Source organism: Strix uralensis, chromosome 17 (assembly GCF_047716275.1).
Source record: "Strix uralensis isolate ZFMK-TIS-50842 chromosome 17, bStrUra1, whole genome shotgun sequence".
NCBI lineage: Eukaryota > Metazoa > Chordata > Aves > Strigiformes > Strigidae > Strix > Strix uralensis.
Genome location: NC_133988.1, coordinates 15,451,523 through 15,474,605, shown reverse-complemented (window position 1 = coordinate 15,474,605; position 23,083 = coordinate 15,451,523). Strand labels below are relative to the sequence as shown.

General features: G+C 41.6%; 1 protein-coding gene across 1 annotated transcript; it reads left to right on the top strand.

Moving 5' to 3' along the window:
* The first annotated feature begins 249 nt into the window (after positions 1 to 249).
* Positions 250 to 22,805, top strand: PPTC7 (protein phosphatase targeting COQ7). Its single transcript, XM_074887068.1, has 6 exons — positions 250 to 747; positions 10,355 to 10,534; positions 13,281 to 13,479; positions 15,729 to 15,852; positions 17,794 to 17,923; positions 19,272 to 22,805. The coding sequence occupies exons 1-6, from the start codon at positions 546 to 548 to the stop codon at positions 19,328 to 19,330; spliced, it is 894 nt and encodes a 297-aa protein (XP_074743169.1). The 5' UTR covers positions 250 to 545; the 3' UTR covers positions 19,331 to 22,805.
* The last annotated feature ends 278 nt before the right edge of the window (positions 22,806 to 23,083 follow it).

Sequence of the window (23,083 nt, the reverse complement as noted above, 5' to 3'; positions counted from 1 at the left end):
GCGCGTCAGGGCGGGGCGGGGTTGACCTCGCCGCCCGCTCGCCGAGCGCCGGGGCCTCAGCACGCGCGGCGAAAGATGGCGGCTGCGGCCGGCGGGGTGCGGGGGCGGCGCAGCGGGCACCGCCGGCTCTGACCGGGCCACCCCGGGAACGCGGCGGGAGGGCGCCCGGAGGCCTTCGCGGGGCAGCGCTCGGCCGGCCGGGGAGGAGGCAGAGCCCCCCTCGGGGGGGGGGGGGGGGGGAGGTGGCGCGGTGCGGAGGGGAGCGCTGCCGGCAACCCGGCCGTGAGGGGCCGGTGCGCGGGGTGTGAGAGGCAGCGCGGGCGGCGAAGGGCGGGAGCCGGCCCAGAGGGGCGAGGCGGCCCGCGGAAGCGGGGAGGACGAGGGGCCGGGCCGAGGAGGGGCAGCGCGGGCCGGCGGGGGCTGAGGCGAGCCGGCCGGCGGGCAGGGGAAGGCTGGCGCCCTGCGGCGGGCGCTCGCAGGTCAGGAGGCGGCTGCGCCGGTGGCTCCCCGCGTTCCTGGCTCTCGGCTGTTGGGCGCCCCACGCCATGTTCTCGGTGCTCTCCTATGGCAGGCTGGTGGCCCGGGCAGTCCTGGGCGGCCTCTCGCAGACGGACTCCCGTGACTACAGCTTGGTGACAGCCAGCTGTGGCTTTGGCAAAGATTTCCGTAAGGGCATCCTCAAGAAAGGCATGTGCTACGGGGATGACGCCTGCTTCGTGGCCCGGCACCGGTCGGCAGATGTGCTGGGTAAGTGCTGGCGGGGCCATGCTCGGGGGTGCGGAGGTGGCTTTGGCGTCGTGACCTCTCCTCCTTGAGCCGCACATGGCGAAGCGGCTTAGCCTTCGGTCACAGACAAAGGAGCCGGTTCTGCCTGTAAATGTCAGCGTGATTTCTCTCTTTTTAGTTTCAAAAGAAAGCTCTCGTCCTCTTTGCTGCAGCACGACGTGCACCTCGCTCAGCCTGCCTTTGGGACAGGGCGATGGGGGTGCCGGGCACCGGGGCCCACCCTTGGTGTTTCACCTGTGGGGGCCTGTAAGGTTCTAAAAGCCAGAGAAACAGCTTGTAGTGCATTTCACTTTCTGTGTGCCCTTAAAACCGAACCAAGCTTGGTGTATATATATTGCATTTCCACAGAAAAGATCATTGAAACAAAGACTTCCTGATTTCAGCGCGTGCTGTGTCCTTGTCAAGTGAAAGGCAAAGTGACATTGAGACTGGTTTCAAATGTCAAACTTCAATTTCAGTATTTGTTCTACCCTGTTTGCACTCTCTGGTTTGGATTCACGTGCAAAATGGATCTTAAAGAGTTCAGATTTTAGAAGTAGTGAATAATTATAGATAATCAATGGAATCTTCAGTTTATGAGCAGGACTGCTTTTGACAGTGCTTGACCTTTCTCCTGTGTAGTCAAGGTTGGATTTGACAAACTGACCCTCTGCATAAGTTAGTCTTCGAACAACTGACAGAAGTAAATCTTCACCCAAACTTTGACGTTAAAAAAAAAAGCTTCCTCCCTGTCCTCTGTGTTTTGTTTTTTTTTTTAATTTGAAACTGGTGGGATTGCACTGCAGTGCCTCATGATGTGACAGTGCTTGGTGATTCTTCAGAATTTGGTGCTGTCATTGTAACTTGGTTGCTGTTTAATATAGCTGAGACATTTTTTCAGGAAGCTGTAACTTGGTGCTAGGTAACAATATTGCTGATTATTCCTAAGGGGGTGATGCTACAGCTTTCAAGGAGATGTGCAAAACTGGTCAGTTAGATACTCTACGTCTTTTTTGTTGTGCCTGTTCCAGAAAAACTTTTTTTCTATTAGAATTAGCTGTTGGACAACCTTACTTTAACATGTGACTAAGGCTGGCTGCCTTTAAAGTTCATACTAGGCCAGCACTGATAAATAACTGAGCAATCGGTATTTGCCCGTAAGAGAAATGCAGAATCTGCTTTGCTTAGGTGGACTCTTTGCATGGGAAAACTTGATGTTTAGGGGGTTTTGGCCATATTTGGTAATTACCATATGTGGACCTACAGCTTGTCTTCCTGCTGGAATCAACAGAGAATTGCATTTCTAAGTTGGTCTTTGCATTAATTTTCATGGCAACTTGAAAACAAACGGACTTGTAACTCCACTTAAGAATCAAACAGAGAAGGCTTCAGACCAGAATGTCTTAAGTACCAAGAAGAAAATAATTTGAATGTAAAAGCTGGGTTGTGTTTTTTTTTTTTTTCTATAAGACTATTTTCATGTTGGTTCTTTATTGCTTTTCTAATAGACATACCAAAAAAACAAGGTCAGTGTGCATTCTGCAAACTGTAATGCTCAGGATGGGTTTTGATGCAATCTAACTTGATGCTTGTTCTTCATCTGTAGTTCTTAAGTTTACAGACAGTAGTTTTTTCCTTGTTTCTGCTACTGTGATCATCTCTCTGCTCCCCCTTTCTCAACCAGCTCTTCTACACTGTTGCCGAGTTTCAGCACCAGTGTTTTCCTGCCCTCAATTCCTCTTACTCTCATCACACATCTGAGGTTCTGTACCTATTTTTTTAAAGACCCTTATAAGTTTTGTACTACCTCAATACCTGCCTAACTCTGCACCTCAACAAAACTGTCTGAGCTGAACTGTTGCTTTTCAAGCTTCTTTTTTTCAGTATTAGTTTAATGAAGAGGCTCATGTGGTTTTAGCCGAAGTGAACACTAGACACAGTAAGAGTGCTTTTAGAGAACAGTAAATTTCAAGTGTATCACTTAGTCTGCCCTAGTAGTCATCAGTGACAAAGCCATGCCAGATAATTAATTTAAAATTCTTCTGTGCCAGTCTCTTCTAGAACCAATTTATGGGAAGCATGCCTGTGTGGGATGGATATGGGTGTGGTGTAACAGTGAAAGAGCTACTCCCAGCCGTTTGGCATGAGTGCTTGGGGATTCATTTTCTTAGGTCAAACAAAAGTTGACTGGGCGGTGTGTTTATAGCAGATACAAAAATGCTAAACACTTCTTTTGTTATATGTATACTGTATAGTCTAAAGGCTGAAAATGTAACAGTGTCTTCTAGTCCGTGCTCTATCTTCTCATAGTAAGATTAACAGAAAGCTTATGAATATTCGTGTTATTTCAAGTCCTCCCACAGTTGTTAAAGGCTTGATAAGGCCTGTTACTGGTGTACCCGAATCCTTGGGGGTTTTGTCTCTTATTTTTACTTTTGTATGGGATGTACCTGTTAAATTTGCATGTTCTCTTCGCATTCTGAGCACAGGGAGAAACAAGAAACTCAGGACCAGAGTGTTTCCTTTGGAATCGCTCTGAGAAAAGGAAATGGCTTTACTACTACTATTAATCTCTAGAGCTTTGTGATTCAGGCCTGTGTTTCCTTTTTGCTGCTGCTTGTACGATGTTGTACCTTTCTGTATGCTCACCATCAGTGTCTTGGTTGCCCAGATCCTCAGAATATTCAGATAACTTCTTGAGACTTAGTAGATGTTATGTACTGCTTCACGTCTGAAGGCATACCTTTGTAACTCTTGCAGACAGAAATACTGTTTTTCAAAGCTGAAAACCAAATCTTAAGAAACTGACACCTCTGTTTTTTCCTAATTAGCATGTCAGTAGAATTTTTAGTGCATAGGGAGCAAAATACAAATGTTTAGAACTAACTTAAACACTTTATATAAACATTTCACTTATTTAACAAAGCTAAACTTTGAAGCTTGTTTATAAATTTTGAGATGTCTCATGCTGGTGATCGCTTTTTTGTTGTTGGGATCTGCCTTTTCTTGCTCGTTTGTGCTTTATCTGACTCTTTGCTAGTTTTTTATGGATTTTCCAAGCTGTTGTGTGACTCATTATTGAAACATTACAGCAACCAATGCGCATCCCGTGACAGCATCACTTATACAATGTCTGTGCTGGGTAGAAGTTTGGGTGTAGCCAGTGTGACTTGACTAGTCTCCCAAACTATTCCTGTCCCCCAGCAGTAGTAGGAAAAAACTGTCTGGCAGCAGGGTACTGTTTGTCCACTGCAAAGTTAAAATTTGGCAGCCGTTCTATCTACCGTGAATCTTGATTTTTAATTTTTTTTTTTTTGAGAGGGGAAGGGTATTGTAGGGCAACTACTCTAATCTGAAAGGAATTGCACTTTATTTGAAACTGAAGTTTGTCAGCAGCCTGCATAGGAGGTGTATAAAACCCCTCTGGAATATTGTTAGCCTCACTGTTGTCAAGAAGAGTAAACTACAAAATGTAAAAGGATTTGTAGATGAAATGTCAAGGTGGTTCTGGCAACTACAGAGGAGGAAGGGATTCTCACTCTGATGCCTGAAGGTCATACAAGACTATGTTAACTGGTTTATTTGGTATCACACCTATTAAAGTTTAGATTGCTGCCTTATCACAACTTATCACACTAAAGGAGGCGAGTCATCTGCTTGTTTCAGAGTGGCCTTTTACCTACTCTGCTGGGAGAACTCAGGGCATCTTAGAGGGTGTAATCAGTGATTTGAAAAAGAATTGTATATGTGTTTTAGTTTGTAATAGACCAAATGAAACTTTCTTTCTAACATGGGAGCATAAGTACTGTCATTTGTAGAGAAACTACAGATTGAGAAACACCCCCATTAACAATCATATTCACTGTCATTCTTTTCAGTACAGCTAATCCAGATGTCAGCAGAGCTGTTCTTAAGTAGCACCGAATGTAACCTCTTAGAAATGTGGTAGCTCTCCTTCTGAGAGTGAAACTAAAATCTGGTTATTTTTCTTTACCCCAGTTTCTGGAAGGGCATTGCACGCAACATATTCTGATCAGAACTTGTATTTGAACACTTGTTTTAATTGTAAGTGCTATTGATACTTGTTGATAGTGGTCAATTTTCCATTCGTATGGAGATCTTAGCTTGAACAAAAAGCAGGTTCTGTCAGAAATTGCAGAAGGAAATAAGCAAAGCTGAACGCAGTACAGTAGGTGAGGTGTTAATCATACCTATGTCGCAGGAAACGTTGCAAAAATCTCCTGCTGTTTACTTTAGTTCATTTGTGCTATTAATATTAAGAGCCTGAGATTGTTCAGACTGCAAGTGATTTCGGTACAGCTTGGCTGATGTCTGTCTACAGTACCTGTCCCTTTTCATCACTTAAGTGCCAGCCACCAGTAGCAGTTCAGCTATGAAAATAAGTTCCACGGTTGCTCAACACCTTGAGAGATTAAATAGTTATAACTCTGGAGGGAAGGTTTTACAAAACTTGCAGAAATAAATAGAAGTGTTCTCCTGTAGCTCCCAAAATCCACTGAGTGATTTCTCAGACTTAAATAAAATAGGTGAGAGATCTATCTGGTAAAAATCTGTTTCAGGAGCAACAGTGTATTGTAGCAGGGGGGTTAAAAAAAAGATAGAAGGAATTGCTGCTTTTTCCTGGAAGTAGATGGGCAAATTAATGTGTTCAGTTCCTTGTTTCTCCTTCAGTTTGTTCTTCAACATCATCACTCGCTTTGCCTCTTCCTTTTTGTTCCTCAGGATCACTTAGCCAATTATTCTTCCAGTACCTTTCTATTTCATGCAAGGGTAGTTTAAGGTCTACATTTTAAAATGCACAGTGTGAATAAGTAACCTTTCCTTTTGTAACTAGTTATCGGTCGCACACAAATCTGCCTTTAGGGATTTGTATTTAAGCAGGTTATTTCTTTGTCAAAACTGGGGGGGTGGGGATACACACCATTTGGCTATAGCACTGTGATCCCGTGCATGCTGCCGGTGAAGCGGCTGGGAGTTAGTCCTGGCTTTGAGCGTGTGACTTGCTTTGGTTGGAGAACCTATCTACGTGTGTGACTTATCTTGTCACTGATAAGATTTCTTGTTTTATCTCAATTCTGATGTGTTGACAACTATTAGGCGCTGTATTTCAAACTTGTGTAGGTGCAGCAGATTGCACTTTGTTACCATTTTAGCCATTCTTCTATGTTTGATGCAAAATAAATTCAGTCACAAATACATCCTTTTGATGCTTTTTTATCAGTGATTCATTGCTAATTCACGTAAGGATCTCAAGAAATTTAAGGTTCAGTAGGATACGTGGAGTTTCTTCCAAAGTTAATTGTGGTTGCGTGCAAATGCAATTCCTGCTGGCACACTTGTGCCTGCCTGGTGCTTCTGTGTGTGACTTATTGTTCTTAGCTGATGCAATGTTTGAAAGTATCCGTCTTTCAAGAGATTTTGGGGACGGGCCGATACTTCTGGATTTTGACCATGGGCAGGTTAGTTTGCTGGCTAGCCAGAACTTGCACTCGTAATGCTATTTATATTAAACAGGGTTTGATTGGTATCGTGGTTTTGTTCTGAACTTTAAGCTGGTTTAGTTTATATTTGCTCTGAACTAGATAGAACATCTGGATCTGACTTACAAAAGTGTGTGGTGCAAAGCACATATGAGTAGTCTCAGCGCTGGCTGTTCCCTGGGCTTCTGCAGTTAACCTTATGTGTTGGCAGTCAAACAACTTTACGTTTGCCTTTCAACTGGTATTTTATCCCAAGTGCTTTTAGCATTTTGAAATAAATTTTAACAAGTTTCAGTGGCCGTATCTTCACTTGCTCAGTTTCAGTGCTGCAGCATCAGCCACTTGTGCTTTGTCTTGAAACTTCATTACAGCCGTCTCCGTGAGAGATCTTGATATACTGAATCTTTAAGAAGTTAGAAAGAGCCAGTTTTTGGACTGACACATGCAGCGAGTATTTAATCTGGCAGTAGTATTTGTGTATTTTCCAGCAGAAGGCAATGTAGTGGAGTGTTAACTCTCAATGATTCTGAAAGGACTTTATGGTTAAATACTTGAGAAACATTTATTCTTTTGAAGTAATTTATTGTGAAATTTTAAATTGCTTTATTTACAGCGGTGGGTCATCCAGCCACGGGCATTTCACTATGTCACATGGACATTTGTGTAATTTCTACATAGGCTTGAGTGGGGAATAGCCAAAGAAGTATTCTTTCTATAAAACTTTCTGATTTACTGAATAGCTTAGAAAAAAATCAAGGATTGTGTACGATTCAATTTCAGCAGTTTTTCTCAGCCATGAATCGCTGGACCTTTAAGACAAATTGCATATTTTGTAAGATGGGTATTTTAAGTTAAATGGTGAATACTGGAAGACAATATTTAATGTTTTATGGTGAAATGTAAGAAAATGAAAACCTGAGTAATCTTCTTCACTTGTTAAAACAGCATTTATTCTGAATATTTATGGATTTTTTTTGTCTTAGATTAAAGCAAAGCTAATATAAATGAATAGAGCTTGCCATTACTCCTTGGCAATGATACTGCCAGTTGTAGGACCTTTGAATTTTCCTTTGGTGACAGGGGGAAATGTGCTATTACAGAAAAATTAGTCCCTTTTTATGAGTTGAGTTTTCGGTTCTTGCTAATTGTGGAGTTTGAAGTATCTCACAGATAGTTTTGCTCCTTGTTTGCTGTATATCAAATACCACAAAGTTTTCTTAAACTTTATCCTCATTTATATTTAATCTATTTCAGTAGCAGTTTGTTCAATCTGTTTTAAAGTCACGTATTCCTTTCCTATAAAACTGTTCAGTTTCTGTTGAGAATGTAGAATGTAAAGATACTGTTTTTATTTTAAAACCAGGCTGAAGGTAGGATCTTAGGGAGTATAAAAATCTTTTAAGGCACAACCAGTCAAGGTGGATGTCTTTTAGGTGACACTGTGTGGCATAGGGCTTCTTGAATGTGCTTTGCCTATGTGCTGCCATTGATCTCGATGGCAGCAGTAATTCCTGGCTCTGTGCCGGAGCAGGAGGAAGCATTTGACTGCTCTGGCAGTGCTCGTGAGCCATGCTTTGGGAGCCAACAAGGTCATTTAGCTTAATTAAATTCACTGACCTATCATCTTTAAGAGATACAGTTTAAAAAGAAAAAGAGGAGGAGGAAAAACCCCAAACCTTTGCAAGAAAACCCACATTGTCCGTTTTGGGCAAGGACGAGAAATAGATGCCAGTGGTGGTCCCTGAGTTGGTGAGCTGCTGAGGTGTCGTGGAGCGTGTCCTGGGGCCTGCTGGTGAATGTGGTGGTCCCGTTGGCTTCTGTGCCAGCCATGGAGAAGGAATGCACAACTCTCCTGGTGATTCTTAAGCAGACGAGCTGTTCTCTTAAGTGTGGTACAAAGCTAAGTCATAGGACCTACTTGTGGACTGTCTAGAGGATGATTGTTTTGGAAGGCGCTGGCAGAATGTACTTAAAGCTGTTTATAGCTTGCAAAAAGCAGACAGGAAGGCAGACAGACAAAGCCATTTCACGGCTCAAGATAGAGTATGAAGTATGCTGCCATGCTTACGGATTCCAATTTCCTGCCTGGAGTAAGAAGTGAGCAAAGAAAATCAGGTGGCATACTCTTATTTTTGCGTTAAAAATTGAAATAGGTTTTGATAATTAACCTGATCAGGTGCTTGCTATGACAGCTTTCTTGTACTCTGTACTGACGCCATAGTGTTTCTATTTAAATATTTCCCAAGGAGACTAATGCAAAAATGGTTTATTGATCGCTTGAGGAACTCTTAAGTTCTGATGAGCTTGTTTTGTAACTGCCATAGGAGCCAAAAGCTTTGGGCAGTACTTGTCAAACATCATCTTTTCATTGCATTAACCCCGTTGTCAGTGAAATAATGCTGTATTCAGCTAGCAAAAGTACATCTGGACTGCGTTCATCTTAAAAGGAGAAAAGCTGCTCATCTGGTAACAGCATGTAAAACAAGCATCATCACCCAAACTGAAGCTTGGTTTCTATTTCAAGTTCTAGATCTAGAACTTTTTCTTAATAATCTCTTATTCTGGACTTGTCTCCGTGGCAGCAGAAAGCAAAGGGTTAATCCAGCATTAACCTGAAGTTGTCGGACCTGTAAAGAGAGGATTAGTTTGTTCTTGAAAAACCAGAAAATGCATTTCCGAGAATGCCAGGGTGCTTTTGCATGAGCTTCTTCCCAGGGTCTGGTCTGAAGAGGTGAATACAGGGCTCTGCCTTCCTATAGCGTTCTTCTAAGAAAGCAAACGGACAAAGCAGGTGTCTAAAAGGTTGTGCACTATTTTTGGGAGAAATCTGATTAATGTTGATAGGCTGTTCAGAATCTGGCTATAACCTCCTGTCAGATTATAGTTCGTGCCAAGGTCGGCTCTAAACCTTCCGTCTCAGTTTCAGATGGTGTCCGATGTGAAGGGCATTTGTAGATGAGGCAAACTTAGTTTTACTTAGTCAAATTTTCATGCCTTTGCTAATAGCGGCATTTTTTCTGAGAAGGCTGTTGTTCTTCAGCACAATCTGAGCTCTGAAATTGGCTCTTTGTGCCTTTTACCATGGACATACTATTTCAGCGTTGTTACGTTACGGAAATCTGTGCTTGAAATGGTTAGTCCCCTACATGCTGAGGATCAAAAAGATTTTTGGAAAATTTTCCAAGGAGAAATATTTTTGTCTCATAAGTAATAGCTTTAGACAGTATTTTACTTTTTATCATTAAAGCCAGCTGAGGAAGTTCAAAATACTTTAGCCACATGGTCAGCAAAATATTGTAGCTGCTGCTTATCTCCCTCTGACCACCCCCCTTTTTTATGTGCAGCTTCACTATTTGCCTCTGCGGTTGCTCAGAAGCTTCCCAAGCTTTGGCAGAATGGGTCTAATTTTCTGATATCTATGTTGTTTTGAATAACTGAAAATTAACTGGATCATACTCAGTTTTCATTCTCCTGCTTGGCTGAAGCTGTAGGCAGCAACCTATCCTTGGAAGGGGTAGGTCCCAGCGTTGTGTTGGTTACATGGTTTTTTTGAATACACTTTTAAAATGTATTCTTGTTTACTTTCTACAGCAATTGATATTGCCAAATAGAAAACATTATCCTTCATATGAGCAAATCGCTTGAGAAGAAACTTTGGGCCGTTGAATAGCGGGGAAGAGTTTCTTTATCATTTCTAGACTAGTTAAAATCTTAACAACCTTCAGATTTACTAAAAATGCTTCTTTTTAATGGGCTAATTAAAGGTTAATATGATTGAATCCCTCTCTTCCCCCCTGAATTCCCATTTACTTGTTCTCTAGTGAAGTCAGCTGCCTCAGAGTTCTCGGCATTAGGTTTTTACCTTCTCAGCAATTCAGATTATATTTAGAGATTTGTCTAGGAGCTGATGACAGAAGTTACCTTACAAATGCTTAGAAACGTTTTTATTCTTAATCAAATATGTTTTCCATGCAGGTGCTATGTCCTACTTTTTAGTTACTGAATATCATAAGTGACGTTAAAAACTAAAAACCTGGTTTTGGAAACCATTTTTGTTCATATAACTCTTGTTTTTTGTTCTCTTCTAGGGGTAGCAGATGGTGTAGGTGGCTGGAGAGACTATGGGGTTGACCCTTCACAGTTCTCAGGGACTCTAATGCGAACATGTGAACGTTTAGTAAAAGAAGGACGGTTTGTACCAAGTAATCCTGTTGGGATTCTCACCGCAGGTTATTGTGAGCTGCTGCAGAACAAAGTACCTTTGCTTGGTAAGACAGTAAAAATACATAAACTAGATCTCTGTTATATGTTTTCTAGACTGTGCTTAGTCAAGGTTGCTTAAATCTCTTGTCAGCTTCTACAATAAGTTTGCACGCAGTTATCTTCTCTTAATTAACCACAGAACATAGAAATGTAGTTGTCTTGGTAGCATCCTTATTTTCTCTTGTATGTTTAGAAACTGTCTTGATTCATTCAGTAACGCAGGGAACGTTTGTGTGTGTGTATATATATTTAAAAAAATACAAGGCAGGCAGCCTTTAGGTGTGAAGGGTGGTAATTCACCGGCGCTTGCAGAGAGTTTGCAAAATGAGTTCTGCAGTAGAATATGCTATGGCATGTGCACTCCTTCTCTATTTTGTATGTATAAATAACTGTTCTCTGTTGAAAACTTAATGGTTGGTTGTGGCTTTTTGCTTAAGCTATGCAAGCAAAAACATTTTCTGACGATAATTGGATGCAGTTCTGCTCATTTCTTGCCTTACTGCTCCTGTTGCCTTTTATGTCCAATGAACTTTAAACCGAATTGGTTAAGTAGTTTATATCATACAGTCACTGGTACCGTATATTATTTTTACAATTCTTTGTGGGGCATTCATTACAGATTTTTTTGAAAGCAAACTAAAGTAGATGCTTAGCATATTCAGTGTCAAACTTGATTTTAGACAGGGCATCCAGCTGCCTGGGGAACAGTGGGCAGATAGAGAGGCAACATTTGGCCTCAGCTGACAACCCTGAAAGCAGAATACTTTTCTAAAGGGCATGTGACCTCTTATGCACCAAGAAAGTGTTACCCTGCATGATATGCATGCTTCTCACCTGACCTTAAACTTCTGTGCCAGAAGAGTGCTGTGTAAGCTATATTTAACTTGTCTGCTGAGCTTTGGAACAGATGTTCTCACATTATATGCCTAAAGAATAGGTTTGAACCTCAGAAGCGACCTTACGTATCACTAAAATAGCAGTGGTTGGTAATTACGTTAGCATTTTGTGTGTTTAATGGTGTTTGAGCAAAGCAGATGTAGCTGTAAGTGATCCACAAAGTGGGCCACTGGTGAGAGCTCTCACAACGGCTTTGTAGACGGAGGCAGCCCTGCTTGGCTTGACCTTTCGAATTCTGAAAAGCAGCATATGCTGAGTCACAAGATCTGCATTCCACACATGGCCTCCTAGTTACACTCTGCTAATAGAGTTAGAATTTGAAACTAATGATCCTTAGTGTTTCTTCTTTAACCGAGAACAGTATTTTCAGAGGTAGAAATAAAACCATGGAATTACCACTGCAATGAGCATTTAGAGTTTGTTTAAAATAAAGTGAAGGGAGAGGACCTCATTAAGGAGGATTCATTAGGCAGTAACTTTCCCTTGCTGTTGTGCTTTAAGTCTTGATAGTTCATCAGAATTGGTTCTAGCAAATAGTTTAAACCAAAACTGAAATGGGAGGAAACTGCCATTTATTTAAAGACAGTTCTTGTATTGCAGAACAGTCTTGGATGCTGTCACCTATAAAATCTGAATTTTTCCTAAGATGCTGCTTTGACTTACCATTCAGTAAGAGTGGAGAAGGTCCTATATAATCACTAGCAGACAAATTAAGTGCAAGTGTATTGCAGGGAACTCCCTGTGTTAGGGAAACATCTGGAACAGGGGATGCCTGAAGCCAGCTGGCTTCTGCACTAGCAGGCCTGATTGTAAGCTTAGCTCATTGCAAGCTTGTGGTCTGTCCAACATGTAGCTGTGCTTGGAAACTCCTACATCAAGATAGATGATGAAGGCTGTTCACCAGCCGGTGATACGGGGTCTTCTGTTAGAGGCAGAAGTCTGTATTTCACCCTCTTCAGGAATGAAAGTTCTTTTGGTGGATGTGCTTATCCTATTTGCAGAAATTCAGTGACTGCTGTTTGCTGTGAGGACTTAGGCTGTGGATCGGTATCTTTGCAATACAGTTATTTTTGTGGCTTGCAACCAAGCACAGTTGGTGGCTGCTTCCCAGTGAATGAATCAAGAATTCCTCAGTGCCCTCAAGCATGGCTGGGATAGTTCTGAGCACGGTTGACAAGGAGATATGTTTCTGTTCTGTCTTACTTTAATCTGGAAAAGTATTTGTCTCTGAAACATGTTTTCTTTAAACTTGTGAAGTTAGTATCCTGAAGACGTGACAGGATGATTATTTTTTTAAACATGAAGATAGCTCTACAGAGCCATACTATGAAGAAAAGCATTTTAATGTTCTGACAAGAGTAATGCAATGATACCTGATACTTAATTGCAAGCAGTTCTTTACTTGGCATGGTTTTACAGCTGATGAGTGAAACTGTGTGGAGAGCCCCTAGCATTGTATGGATGCTACTAGAATTCTATTATCTCAATGATTTTGGAATTTCAGTATTTTATGTGACTTCTGTAAATCCAGTCCTATAGCAGAATGTGCTGACATATGTTGGGATGGAAAACTGTAAATAAAGTGGAACAAAACAGGTATTTGTCAGCATAATGTGTTTACCAAAATCAAAGCAGGAAAAGTAAGTTCTATACAAAAATCATCATTTCTGTTGCAAAGATTTCTAGCATTTTGCTATCGCCAGTGTATATTAATTTTGGCATTACTGAGTATTTCCAATTTCTCCTGATTTCTAAGCTTTGATAAATATTTGAATAATTGGACTGTGAATCAAATCAGTGAAAGAACAAGTAATTTCTGTAAGGCTAACTCCGGTTACTGCATTCTGTTTGCAGGAAGCAGTACAGCTTGTATAGTAGTTCTGGACAGAACAAGTCATCGTTTACATACAGCCAACTTGGGAGATTCTGGATTTTTGGTAGTCAGAGGAGGAGAAGTAGTACATCGATCTGATGAGCAGCAGCATTACTTCAACACTCCGTTCCAGCTGTCAATAGCTCCACCAGAAGCAGAAGGAGTTGTCTTAAGTGACAGGTAAGGTGGGAGAAGATCTTAAATTTTTAATCTGTGGATGTGATCAACTCCCAAAAGGTTGCAGTTTTGCAGCTGGGGTGCTCTTTGTAAAGTGCAGTGTAGTGCGTGGGGATTTAAGCGTGTAACCAGTCAGAGGGCCTTATATCTGCCCCCCGCCCTGTCTTTAGGTAATAGGAATGTCTCTCACCTTGAACTTAAACTTTGTACGTTGTTGCACAGTCTGAATTTATTGGGCTAATGATTCTTCATTCACGATGGCATATTCCCTGAGTCTGGTGTGTGCACTAGGCATGCTCTGATCCGTGGAGAGACGTCGCTCTGTAAATCTGCTGTCGTGAGACTGGTGCATGTGCTGGTCATCCTGCACGAGTGACTTGTCTTACCAGCAGCTTTCATTCCCGGTCCCTGTCCGGGCTCTCTCGAGGCTGGTTTGGAGTACGCTAATTTAGATATCTTGGCAGTGAGGTAGCAAGTACTTGAAGAATAGAGCAGAGGGACATGTGACTGTAACTTGTGTTTTCAAATAGCTATGTTGCCCGCAGCATATTGTATTTGACCAAAACGAGCAAAAAAAAAAAAAAAACAAACCTGTTTGGCGGAACACCAAGCTGGGAAATGAGAGTATTAAGAAAGGACAATCTGTTCACAGAAATGAGTTGTTTCAAAGGCAGATTTGTACTTGTGTCTTCCCCTAAGAATGTCAGGCTGACCATCCTCTCACTTTCTGAAGTCTCATCAGTAATACAAAATTTAAAAAACAAATCAGCTTTCAAATATATATTAAAATACAGTTCTAAAATAATGGTTATACACTCATTAAAGTGATACCCCTCTTCTGAATACAGGAAGATGATAAAGGCATCTTCAGAGAGTGACCACAGTATACAGGGAATGCGACAGGTATCTTAAGTTTTTGATACAAGGTTTGGACTTAATGATATTAAGGGTCTTGCAACGTAAATGATTCTATGATTCTATGAAATATCAAGGCTGATGCAGTAAGGGATGACTTCAATGCCAAAATAGCTCTTACTGAAAGTGTAGGTTAAGTTGTTGAAACTCCTGACTATTCTTGCATGTGGTTTTATTACTTCATCATAAGACTGCAGAGAGGAAGCTAGGGTAGAATTCTGAAATTAGAACTCTTAAATAATCTAACCTCTTCATTAGACTAAAATTAAATGATTGTTGAAATGCCAGAGCTGTGAAAATCTTAATTTTTCTGAGATTCTGTCATCCATGGGAAGACAAAACCCAAAAAGCACAAAGATAATTGATAATGTCCAGTGGAAGTCAGAAAAGCAATATGAGTCATCACATAATAAGGAAAGTGCAAGATAAATGTGCTCCCACACTTCAATTCTGAATCATGATTATAGCTTTCTGGCTAGTTTCTGCACTGTTCTTGACGTTAATTAGTACTCATACGTGTTGTCTAAATGCTTTTTAGTCCTTTTTTTTCCAATTTGTTGTCCCAGTTAAATGTTAAATTTGACTATGTATGGGAATAGGCAGGCAATCTTAACTCTATTCACCCTCCTGAAACTACAAATCAGTTGAGCAAAGCAGCTCTTTTGCCTTTTGGCATATCCAAATGGGATGGGATGCAGCAGTTTCTCCCTTCTAAAGACCCCTGAGGAATCTTTAAAAATGAAGAGTTTGTCATTATGCTGCTTCTGAGAATCAGATTTTGCAGGAATATTAATGGCCAAAGTAGTTATTTCTCCTCTTGGTATTGTGTAATGGATTAGACATAAGTAGACCAACCGGCTGTGGTCTCCTGATAGTGATTTCCAGACGTGTTTCATACTCTGTTGCATTAGAAAGTGATTCAGAATCCTGAAGTGTTGTGGCCGTTCCTGTTAGGAGTTGTCCTTTCAAGTATAGCTCTTACACCTTGAAGATGAGTGAGAAGGAAGCCCTGAGCTACCATTCTACTTAATGGTTTCCATGGAGATACACTTGTGAAGCAGATTAATTTGCAGGATTGTTCATCTGGGAATTTTAAATGCAAATCCTTTGTGTAAAAGCTGGAACATTACCTGTTTGCAATCAGGGTTCTTCTGTTGTAGCTTTCTTGACAAACCATGCTGGTGCAAAAGCTCCACTGTTAGTGATTATTTTTTTCTTTTGCAGAAAAACACATAACAGTAGTGAATTACAAAAGCTGTTGATGTGTAGTTTGACACTGCTTGGTGTCTTAGTGAAAGCTGGAGTCCTTTTCTTTAACATATCTGTCATCTTCACAGCCCTGATGCTGCTGATAGTACTTCTTTTGATGTCCAACTTGGAGACATTATTTTGACTGCAACAGACGGACTGTTTGACAACATGCCTGACTACATGATTCTGCAGGAGTTAAAAAAGCTGAAGGTAAGTGTGTGTATTCTAAATTACTCATCTTTTGCACTGGTCATCCCTTATAGTTAACACCATTAATTTTATGCACATAACTCTTATTTTGCATAAAAGACTCACCACAAAGTGCTATTGTTTAGACACTCCTCAGTTAATACCACATGTGAGAAGGGGACAGCGACCCCAAAGCGCTGTCTCTCGGATCTGCACTCAGGCTGAATCCAGAAGCAGCAGTTTGGGCATAAATTTCCCGAGTAGCAGCTGGTACCATGTCAGTAACTAGTGATGGGAGGGAGAGGGGGAGATGCTCAGGAGCAGGCACTGCCCTTGGCCAGCTCCTCACACTGTATTTTAGCTGTACTTGCAGGTTGTAGATTATATATGTGAAAATACAGCATTCTCTCCTGGGTTATTTGAGGGGGTGAGCTGTATACTTAAAAATAATTTGAAGCTTTTCTGAAGGGTTGTAAAACAGTAATTCTAAAGTAGTATGGGCTGTCTGAATTGTGGGTTGCATGTGCTTGAAAATCTTTAATGTTCTGTAAAAAAAATTTCCTGGCAACTTTTCCAGGTTAGTGACCGCAAATGTTCTTTGTAAATAGTAAAAATACATTAAAGTATTTTAATTTGGATGAGAACATTTAGCTTAAGGCTATTTACTTACAGAAAGGAAAGTATACTTAAGGAGATATCAATATGTATAGCCTCCCTGAGGAAACTATTTTGTTATGAAATGCAAATAAAGTTAACATGTAGAATTATAGTGTGGTTTTAAAAAAAATTTTGTGTGCTCTTGCCCTGCAGCTTACATAAGTGAAAGGTGGTGTCAGTCAGAGAATGGGTCCTTACAGACAAAATGTCTGAGAGGCCTCCACGTCAGGCAGACTGTTGCATGTCCAGGCAGGAGGGTAAGGTTGAGGTTAGTCCAGGCAGGAGGGTAAGGTTGAGGTTAGTCCAGGCAGGAGGGTAAGGTTGAGGTTAGTCCAGGCAGGAGGGTAAGGTTGAGGTTAGTCCAGGCAGGAGGGTAAGGTTGAGGTTAGTCCAGGCAGGAGGGTAAGGTTGAGGTTAGTCCAGGCAGGAGGGTAAGGTTGAGGTTAGTCCAGGCAGGAGGGTAAGGTTGAGGTTAGTCCAGGCGGCCGCTGGAGATGGAATTTCCCTGTGGAAGAAAGTTGAGCTCCACCTTTTGGCGTGTTTGGGAAAGGCACTGAACTTCCCCGTGAGGTTCAGCCAAAAGTCAATCATGTAAATGCCCGCTAATTCCCCAAACTGCAGGGAAGACTCTTGAAATGTCAAGGCATTTCAAAATAGTTACAAACCGAAAGAGCGGTGGTTGTCGTGTCGTGTCTTGAGTAAGAAAAGCCTTGGAGTAAAGCAGCAGTTAGTGAAACAGAACAAAAAAAAAGGCATTTAAAATGCAGTCTATAGAAAGTTTGTGTGCTCAATACATTTTTTTCTTAGCTAACTTTTAAAGTGTCCCTGCTCCCCAAGTGTGCTCGTTGATTTAGGTAAGAGGGTCAGAGCAGTAAGGCTTCCCATTCAAGGTAAAACATAATTACTTCAGCAGAGTGTAGTTTGTGAGGGAAGGGTGGTTCTTCTGGTGTGAACTGCTAGTGCAGCTGTCAAACATCCCGCTTCCCTCAGGGGAGACGGTTTAGTCTAGTCTGAGTATCAGTCTTCTAAGATTCTAAATTCTACAAATCCTCCAGAACCAAGTCTTGTAGCTGCTGGTAGGGAAACTCCAGAAGTCTGGACTTCAGTTGTGAAGATTTGCACTTCTAACCCAAATTTATAAAGCTTAGGAGATGGTGAGGGCTCCGTTTGGAAGAGAAGCTGATAACTAGTGCCCTGATCTGAGAGAGACCCGGCAGTCGGGGATCTCTAAAACTGACACGCATCAGCAAAACAACTACTGGTAGACTTTCTCATATGAATAAACTTTTTTCCTCGTTAATTTAGAACTCCAACTATGAGAGTATACAGCAGACTGCAAGAAGCATTGCTGAGCAAGCTCACGAGCTGGCTTATGATCCCACTTACATGTCGCCGTTCGCACAGTTTGCATGTGACAATGGATTGAATGTGAGAGGTAAGTTGTTTTTGTTTTTTTTTTTCTCTCCTCCTCCCACTCCTGCTATCTTTGAGAAATCTTAAGCAAAGTGAAGTTCTGTTCCAAAAGCTGACAGGAAAACAGAGCGTTAAGAAACATGGTTGGCAGTAGAGTGCCAATGTAGCACGCGGGGTTTGGCAAGGCCCCCAGCTCCTGAGGCGGGTCATCCCAGGGCCTGGCTGATCAGAAGCCTCCTGTGGGGAAGCAGCTGGAACGCAGGGAATGCAGTGCACTGTTTTTTTGTTTTTTGGTTTTTTTTTATCTAATATGTACACTCCTGCCCCAGGAATCCTGCCTGATACAAGTTCTCCAGCCTCTTGGGGAAACTACTTGACTTGTTCTTTGGATTCCGGTGTGTGTGGGTGGATTTTCATTGGGTGGTTTTTTTTTTTTTTTTAAGATCTTCTATTATTGATACTTTTTAGCCAAGATTCTGCCCACTCTTTGGTGATTTGATTTTTTTTTTTGGTTCAAATTTCTGACCCTTGCACCGTTAGCATCCCTGTCCTGATCATTTTGTTGACTCTACTTCCTAAGCTCTGGAAAGATACTAACACCTAGTGGCGTTCAGAGTCCTATCAAACACCTTTCTTTTGTCTTTTAAATATATAATTCTGCTACTAAGGATGTTCTGATTATCTCCGTAGCAGGAGGGCAGGATTTCCTGCGAGACCCTCAGGCGTCTTTCCTAAGGGTAGAGAGAACAGCTCTAAAGCTGGGGCTCCATGTTGCTGTAAAACTCAATCACTCAGTAATGAAACTGCAATCTCCTGAGTCTCTAACAACAAAACACCTCTTCTCTGAGCCATTGCTCTGGGATTTGAGTGTATTGCTCTAGCTGTTGAGGCTTGAAAAGTGACTGCTAAAAATGTGAAGTAGCTTTTAGAAAGATACGTGGTAATGCAGTGCTGAAAAAGATGATGAAGAGGTGTTTGATTTACAGGAGAAATTCCTGAAAAGATACTGATTTTATTGCAGTTTGCTTGTAACAAAACAACGTTGGGTTTTTTGTACATTTATTAAGTAAATAGTCTGCAAGAAATCGGGCTTTTCCTGCTCTACTGGCTGACACCAGTGTCCAGGGTTCTGTACTCCTCTGAACAGATTGATCTCGCTGTAGCTTAGGGCGCTGGTTTGCTGTGTTAGATGTCACTGCTACCCTCAGTCGTGTTTTGGAAAGGAGGTGGAGGACACAGAGTTTTTGTGTCTACATGAAACAGCTTTTGACTGTTGAAACTACTTTTTTAAAGAGCTTGCCACGGGGGAGTGTCACAGATTATAAGATGACAACCCACCATGATTTGATGGAATTTTTCTTACGTTACAGGGGGAAAACCAGACGACATCACCGTCCTTCTTTCTATTGTAGCCGAGTACACAGACTGATCTGCCCGGAGCGTCAGCTCTCCCCGAGCTCCTAGCTTCACACGTACGGTTTCCTGCTGGCAGGATTGCTTTCTTCCTTCGCAGCTGATCTCAGCAGCTGGTTCTCGAGCTCGTTGCCTGTCTTGAGACACAACTGAAGTCCTTGTTAAGAACCACTCTTGTAGTACACTGGTCTTTGTCTGCCAGCAAGAAATGAAGAAGCTCAAGGCTTGAAGCATGTCTTTCAGAGCTTAGTCATCGCCCTTAAAGGGGGAGGATCAATCCCACATCCTTACTGCGTTTGAAATGTGACTTACTTTCAAAGGAGTAGAATTGGTTTCACATCTTTCAAACTAGATTCGATAGCTAAAACCTCTCCAAGAGGGCATATTACTCTATTTACTAGAAACGTTCACTATTCATTAAAGGGTATGTTACAGAACACAGTTTCATAAGCATAGTCTTGTTACAGTGATAGCTGAGGTTTCGTGTTTCTAAGCTCCAGTTTTCAGGAGGTTTATAACTGCTGTAAACATTCTGCTCTTGCCATACATGGTGTCAGCCTAGGAGCCTTTTCTAGTACGAAATTTTAAAAACCATACTTAGTTCAAGTTATATGGATGCAAATGTGTTTTGTGATTTCAGGTGCTTAACTGTGATCTTAAAAAGTTCTGCAGATCATTCGTCCATAATGGGCCTGGTATCTGGATGTTTTGGCTGTGGATAATTTTTTTTTTTTCTTTTTTTAAACAAAAAATTTTAACTCAGTCTCAAAAAGCCGAGCTGGCCAAAGTTGAGGTCCCTTCAGCATTTTAACCCATCTCACCAGCGCGGGATGATGCGGCAGAAATGCTACAGTGGGAGGTTGCACAAAAACCAGATCATCCTCAGCTCTGAACGTCTTCACTTTTGGTAGATAATTCTGTTGTTAACGAAACGTAATTTGTGTTACTAATTGCCATTCTCGCTTGTGTAGAACAGAATATGCTGCACCAGTTGAAGTCCAGTTGATCCTTATCTTTGACTCTCCAACAAGCACCTCTTTGCTTATGCTGTGGCAGCAGCAGTAAGTACGTAAAAGGAAACTATTAATAAATAATCAGCAAAACTTACATTTCAGTAACTAAAGTTTAGGGTTTTCGGAATGAACCTTAATGATGTTTACAGTTATCTAACAGCCACTTTGCAATACTACATTTCCTTTTGAATTACAGTAGCTCACATTTGTTCCCCCTGTTCCAGCAAGCTTTCCTTTTTCTTTCCTGAGGTTCATACAAAAAGCTGATAGCTGTAAAGATATATATATTTTTGGTCAGTTTTTCATTAACTTTTTTGCTGGTAGAAAAGTATGTAGAAATAAATTAAAGCCATGTTTTTATATATAAAAAGTCGGGTAATGTTGCTGTTTAGGTGAGTGCAGTTAAACTTGGTCAGTAAGTAATCTTACCTGCTCTCAAAAGGAGATTTTTACTACCTGGTTTATTGTATTAAAACTGTTTAAGTTTGAGGTTACCTCAACCTGTTTAAAGAATTTTTGTGGACTTGTACTGTATATTTGCGTAACTATGTCAAGCTTTTATTTAAGGTCATTTAACATGTACCATGTACATGTCATTTTACTATATTTCAATGCATCATGCTTGTAACAGGCATTTCATTTATAATAAGAATAAGTGATTAATTTGGAAGCTCTTCAGTAATTTATCTGCTATTCCTAAATTGGCATAATGTTAGCTATTTTAAATCACCTTGTAATTACTTGTCAAAATGCCTTAACTACCCTAACTTGACCAAAATACTATTTTGGTGAGGGTACGGGGAGGATTATATTAATGAAGAAAAATTAATTAGTTTTGCGATCCGTGGAACAGTGAGTGGTGGATAACTTTGCACAAATTGTCAGTCCTTGTTGTTTTTTTAAAGCCGAACAAGCTGTATCTAGCTGTCTCGTTAGAAGGAATGTATTCACGCTGCAGTACAGGGCTTTGTTTCTCGCGTTTGGGAGGGGCGTTTCTCTCTCAAATCTGGGTGTCTTTTACACTTTATTCTCCAGTATTTACTATCACGCTTCTTGATTAGAGCAGATTTGATCAATTATTCTTTCCCTTGACCTTACCTTAAAGCGCTGCCCCCGCAGACCCGGGCTGTGTTGCACTCTGACCCCTCGCGCTCAGCACCCTTGTCCCCAGCCCTCGTTATCCCAACCCCAGAACTTTCTAGAACTCTGGGAGTTCTGGGAGACGCACGCGGATCCGATGGCGGAGGGCGGCCACGGGGCCTTTCCCTGCCGGGAATGCCGCTGCTGGGCCGGGCTCTGGCCTCCCCCAGCCTCGGTGCGTGGCCCAGCCTCACGCTCCCAGCTGAGCCGTGTCTACAAAGCCATTTGCCTCATATCACATCCTGATTTTTTTTTTTAATAAAGAACAAATTTGGATTTCGATTTATAAATCATGAGTTTATCCCTCACCGGACACACCAAAGACCAGTAAAGCTTATAGCTTTTCCATCTGTTTATAAAGCAATACTGTATTATAAAGAATTGATATTTTTATCACATGCTTGTTTTTGTTTTTGATTTTTTTTTAAGATGTGCACTCTAAACATATCAAACCTAATTTCTTCCTATGAACTTAAGCTGTCTGCGCACAAAAAAAAAAATTTTGGAAAAGGAAATGACAGGGCCCATCCTATCAGAATAATTTTAAACGATGCATGAAGCAGTAACACTTCCTAGGAATTAGATTATTGTGAGTATTCACGAGAGGAAGGGAGAAGGGTGTTCCATGAAGTGGAGGCGCGCGCGAGCGGAGCACGGGCTGACCTGGGGCTGCTGCAGAGGGGGCTCGGGAGCAGCCGGCGGAAGGAAAAGGAAGAGGTTTAGACACCAGTGACCACGTAACGTCCCAGGACGGGCAGGAGCTGGGAGTTCTGCAGCAGCGTTACTCGGTATTTGGGTAAAACAGGGCTAAGATGGGGGTGAATTGGAAAAACTGTGGTTTCTTGCTACTTTTCTGGCTATCTTTGGGTGACCTGCTACCTACAGTTTCCCTCTAAACGTACTTCTTTGTGTTTATGAAGAAGGTGTGGCTGAACAAAAACCAAACCAAAAAACCAGATTTTGGGACCAGACAGGACCGAGTCAAGGGGAAGGGAGAGGCCAAGGTCTGGCAAGGGGGTGAAGGATTTTGTGATGGAACCTCCATCTCTGGGTCATGGGCGTCCTTTCTCCAGGGAAAAAAACCAGATTGTGTGTGCAGAAATGGACTGTATGAAGTAGTTTCTTCCAAAGATAGCTGAAATGATGAAGCAAATCTGAGTCTGTATCTAATGAGGATGCTTTTTTGTTTGTTGTTAAAATGAGACTATCATCTATGCTTACCGAAGAGGCGATTATGTGAATTTCATGTCTGAGGTATAACTTATGCAGGAATAGTTCTGTAAATACATTTAAATGAATTGTAAAGATATTTAATAAATATAGTATTTATACTAAAAATGTGGTTTTTAAAGTTGACTGCAAAAACTCTGGTACTGCAGTGCTGGCACTGGTGGTGGTGGAGAGTCACAGCCCCCCAGCCCCTTGTTCAGACCTTCACAGTGTGTTCTCAAACCCTGTTTGAGGGTAAAACCCACCTGTTAAGAGGTTGCCAGACAGAATAACGGTCTTTTAATTGACCAAAGACTAGAAATTCCAGTATTTTATTCCAGTGTGAGTGTGGCAACACCGTGCTGTCACTGACTTGGGGTGGAAGAGGCAGGGGGAGAGAGGAGAAC

Coding starts and splice junctions, on each gene's coding strand:
- PPTC7 (XM_074887068.1), top strand. CDS start 546: ATGTTCTCGGTGCTCTCCTATGGCAGGCTGGTGGCCCGGGCAGTCCTG. Junction 15,853..17,793: donor AGGAGTTAAAAAAGCTGAAG/GTAAGTGTGTGT, acceptor TCGTTAATTTAG/AACTCCAACTATGAGAGTAT. Junction 17,924..19,271: donor CAATGGATTGAATGTGAGAG/GTAAGTTGTTTT, acceptor CTTACGTTACAG/GGGGAAAACCAGACGACATC.